Below are 4725 nucleotides of genomic sequence, written 5' to 3'. Positions count from 1 at the left end.
GTCTCCTGGCATGCTATTCATTCAGCCTTTTTTTTCCAACTAATTGCCTTTATTTCAGTATGCATCCACACTTCAACATTTAGTGGTCCTAAACAGAGTGGGAAACATGGCAATGAGCCAGGAAGCCAAGTCCACTGATCTGCAAATGATCTGTAAACGTGGGAACACTGAGCCCCTTGCTGTCCCTGCAGAGGGTCTGAGGAGCAACACTGAAACCTGAGTCTGCAGGGTCAGGGCCTCCTGTTCCAGCTGTCAGGCTCCACATTAGACCCGATGGGTGGCCAGGTGACTCGAGAGCCCTGTTCAAACCTCTTCAATGTGTAAAAGCAAAACAATTATGAGAAAAGGAACCAACTCAGAACCGTGTTCACTGAGGACTCTCCGCATGGCCTTTCTCTAGGCATCTATTCAGCAAGGACCCTGAGCACTGGCCGGTCTGAGTGGCCCTGTGACTGCTCTATTCACCTCTAGATCTGAGCTCAAAGCTTGAGGGTTGATGGTGGTGGCAGGGCAGAGGACCTGGTGCTCCCTTCCCAGGCTGGTGGCAGGTGAGTGTAGTCTGGAGCTAAGTGAGGGAGGCCAGGCTCTTCCAGCCTCATCTGATGACTTCTGGCCACAGTGAGTGTTGGGTGGTGATGGGCAACAAGGGAATTGAGGAGGGGAAAGCAGCACCCCTTGATAAAGGTGGGGAGACTGGAAGCCCTGAATTCCTCACCCGTGGCCAATTTCAGAGGGAGGGAGGGTTACAATCTAAGCTTTGGGCAAGGGTAGGAGTGGAGGAACGGGGACCATGGCTTGGACAGGGCATCACTTAAGGCTTAATAAAGCAGGGGTGCAGCCAAGCGCCCCAAGCCCAGCAGTAGTCAGTCCCACGGCTGCTACCTGAAGCTTTCCCATTTATTCTAAGGGCCACCACACAGCTGTGGCAGAGGGCAGGGCGGGCAAATGCAAACCCAGGCCAAGTATCAGCAGCAGGTGATTGTGTGACGTACCTGTTCATAGTTATGTTAGCTGTGCCCACCACTCCTACAGGAAGCCAATTTCAATACCTTCTTGATCCCAGAAGTTCAACCAAGCAGACAGAGGTTACACTTGGTGATGTTACTTACACAGCACAACTTAGGTATTTCAAATGGACAGGAAGTTAGTATGAGAACAGTGTCTCAGGATGAAGTCTGAGTGGGGCTTCTTCTCCAGTACTTTGAGGTCTATAGATGTATCTAGAAAATTCACTACTGTGGAAAATGTAGACTTGGGTTGGATGGGGAGGGGAGGCCAGGGCCTTGGTGACTAATTGCTGTAACACTGTCCTTCTGGTGGCTGTGGCAGCTTCATGTTCTCTTTTGACATCATCAGGCGCCGCAGTTCCTGCAGGATGACTTTGGTGCTGTGGGAGTTCTGCCACTTTGCCAGCACTGCTATGGCACTCAGATCCACCACTCCATTCGAACTGCTCACACCACTCATATCCACTCTTGTTACAAATCTTACAGATGGGGGTGCTTCTGGGTACTTAGGCCCACATTCTATTTTAAGGCTGTATATTCAGTTTTCATATTATTCATGGAGGCCCAATTATCATGCCTGTCCATCTTGTAAGTGTCATGTCCTCATTGTCCTCCAGATCCCAGCTAACTGTGCTGTAGCCTACTCCTTTCTGGCCTTCTTCCAGCTCTTCCAACAGTCGGAAATTTCGAGGGACTTTTACTCCTGAGCCTGTGGCTACCATCTTGTGTCGCTGCCGCTTAAAGCCAGCCTTCTTTATAAATACCACACAATGTGATTTTTCTGAGAAGTGGGTGGTATTGTAAGAATTTTGCATTATCTATACTTTCCTCATTCATTCTCATGGCCTTCCACTTCACATTTTACTAGCCATCTGTGTTTCACATACATGTTTAATATGGGGCTATCTGAAGACAGAATCTGAGGTAGAGGGAATCTGTAGGCCTGGGCTTATGACCAGTTTATAATGAGGTTAATTGACCACAGTCATAATCTTCTGAGGGAAACAGACATCAAAGGAGCCATCTCTACCCTGAAAGCTGCTTGACAGTGGGTTTTATGAGATCTGCTAATCTAGGCTATTCTACTCCTCTGAACATGGTTTGTGATGAATGTGTTACTAATGCTATACTGACTCTAACAAAACTGGAGACACTTGGAAACAAAATCATAGGCATATGGCAAGTGACCGTGTCAGTGAACTTTAATGTGGCCACAGAAACTTCAACAGGAAAAGAAGTAAGCTTGTGTTTCTAAAAGTTGCATCCAATAAAAAAAAAAAAAAAAAAAAAACTCAGGTGAGTGTCTTGTGTTTCTGTATCTGGGTTGGTTCGCCCAACACAACCATCTCTAGTTCCATCCACATTACAGCAAATTTCAGGATTTCATTATTTTATAGCCACATAGCATTCTATTGTGTGTATAGACCACATTTTCTTTATCTGTATGTTAGAGACATTTAGGTTGTTCCCATTCCTTAGCTAGTTACTGGGAATGGTGCTATAAAAGATGAGGGAGGGCAGATGTCTGGGGCAAAGCAACTTTGTTTCCTTTGCCTCTATACTCAGTAGTGGGACTGCTGGATAACTCAGCAGTGTTATTTTGAATAGCTGAAGGAGCCTCTGTCCATAATATGTGTCCTAATCTGCATTCCCAAGAATGGACAAGAGTCCCTCATCCATCTCACCCCCGTCTTGCAATGGGTAGTGAAGTTGAAGACTAACTGTAGAAACTAGCCAGCAGGCAAGCATTTCCCACTGCAAAAGCTAGTGAGTAAAACCCTGGGAAGAATGTTTTGACATCAAGGATTGGACCCTTGTTTTATGAGACAGAGTAACAGAATGTAGCCCTTGCTGGCCTAGAATTCACTATATAGACCAGGCTGGTCTTGAACTTAAACTGATGCACCTAGTTCTGCCTTCTAAGGCTTGCACCACCACACTTAGCTGAACTTAAAATGGTATGGAGCCCTTGGAAAATCCTATTACAAATAAAAATCTTAATTGTTTCTACTAATACTGTGGCTTAGATTGCAAGAGGGAGGTCTTAGTGAAGTCCACCTGGAAGGCCTTCTGTAACAAAGTGAACTCTGTCAATGTTCCCCTTATAGTAGACAGGTGCACGGCTCTGTATCTGAGAGCTTTGAATGAAGAGGGAACGTTTGTGTGCCACCAGGGTTTATATGCCAAAGGTTTAGCAATACTTCCTGGCTTGGCTGTCTATTTCTGAAATATTTTCCTACAGCTTACAGCTTCTTATAAATTAAACAAGACTTTTATTGCTTCCTAAATACAGAGGGTAGAGGCAAAAATCATCTTATGTCAACTGAAAATGAAATCCATGTGTGTTTATCTCAAGTTCTTCTTAGAGGTGAGTATCCGCCAAACACTGGTCTCTCATCAAAGGAGTAATCCGCAGTCTGCATTTCCAGCTTTACAAATAAAATGGTTTATAGCACAACAGACCTCTAGAGGAGACCCTGAATACCATCTTCTTGTTATAGCTACATTTATCTAGATCTGAGCTTGTCACTCATTTTAAACATATTTGCAAAGATTAATGTGAAATTATACATTAAGATTTATTTTTATTTGCATTTCTTTGGCTTATGGATGTAGGCATTTTTATTGTCAGTGAGTTTTCATGATTAAAAAATAGGAAAAGTCAACTTCCTATAATTTAAAAAGAAAATGAATACTCACTTATTTAGCAGAGATTTATCATTGTGCTATGAAAAGAAAGATTAACAACCTTTTGTCTAAAGCAGATTGGTGAAATGATACTTCTCCCTTTTGAAGAGGGGAAAGCTGCCCAACACAGGCCATATATCATGTCACGCCTCATTAGCATTTGGGATAGAAGACATTTCTGTGGAGATTCTTGAATATGCTTCGACACAGTGAAAACATCCTGAGAATTTCCTTTAAAGGCCCATGTGATGCTCCCTCTGCCCAGACTCTTGGTGTGTCGAAAAAATCAACAACATCTCTGGGGAGGGAACCATGTGACTAAACTAATACCTCATCCAGAGCAAATGGGTTCAGAGAAGAGAGACTGGCATTTCCTACTTCGTTATCCAACTTCCACGTTATTGATTACAATAGAGATTCCATTAGCTGGAGACACAACTTTACACAGTGCTGTCTGAGCAGTGATGTTTATTTCACACACTTGAAGGGCAAAAGTTTAAGACAGTGAAGAGGTCAGCTCAGGAGCTTTGGAAAATTCCACCAGAACCCTCCCCTTCTGGAATAGTAGGGTCACAGAGCACATAGGCACCCTCCTCTCCAGAAGGGAAAGAGTCATTACATTCCTCAGACCACAGGGGGGACAGACCACTGACCACCTGCAGATCAGGGAAGCTCAGAGCACATAGACACATTCCTCAGGGCAGAGGAACCATTCCCCACTCTCCATAACTGACCCTCCCCCCTTCAGCCAAGGAAAGCCTTTGCTACCTCACTCATTTCCTAAAGACCAATCAGTTTAAAGGGCACACTGTTCCACCAATCATACTGTGCCTAGTTGCTCCTGCTCTAAAAACTATAAAAACTTACCGAACTAGCTGTGTGGGGTTGTCACCTCTCCCTTGGGTGAAGGACTGCCCCAACTCGTTGGAACAATAAATTCCTCTTGCTTTTTTTTTGTAAATTTATTTTTTATTAGATATTTTCTTTATGTACAATTCAAATGATATCCCCTTTCCCAGTTTCCCCTCCA

The 4725-nt window shown here is 44.1% G+C and overlaps 1 protein-coding gene across 1 annotated transcript; it reads right to left on the bottom strand.

Annotated features, from left to right (window-relative positions):
• Positions 1–1271: 1271 nt before the first annotated feature.
• On the bottom strand, positions 1272–1729 carry LOC116081505 (ubiquitin-conjugating enzyme E2 variant 1-like). Its single transcript, XM_031358092.1, has 2 exons — positions 1564–1729; positions 1272–1439 (listed from the first exon to the last, which is right to left on the bottom strand). Exons 1-2 carry the CDS (start codon positions 1727–1729, stop codon positions 1291–1293), a joined length of 315 nt encoding a protein of 104 aa, XP_031213952.1. The 3' UTR covers positions 1272–1290.
• Between the last annotated feature and the right edge of the window lie 2996 nt (positions 1730–4725).

The sequence above is a fragment of the Mastomys coucha genome, unplaced genomic scaffold (assembly GCF_008632895.1).
Source record: "Mastomys coucha isolate ucsf_1 unplaced genomic scaffold, UCSF_Mcou_1 pScaffold7, whole genome shotgun sequence".
Classification (NCBI taxonomy): Eukaryota; Metazoa; Chordata; class Mammalia; order Rodentia; family Muridae; genus Mastomys; species Mastomys coucha.
The sequence above is the reverse complement of the archived record's forward strand: the minus strand, read 5'-3'. Positions and strand labels throughout refer to the sequence as shown.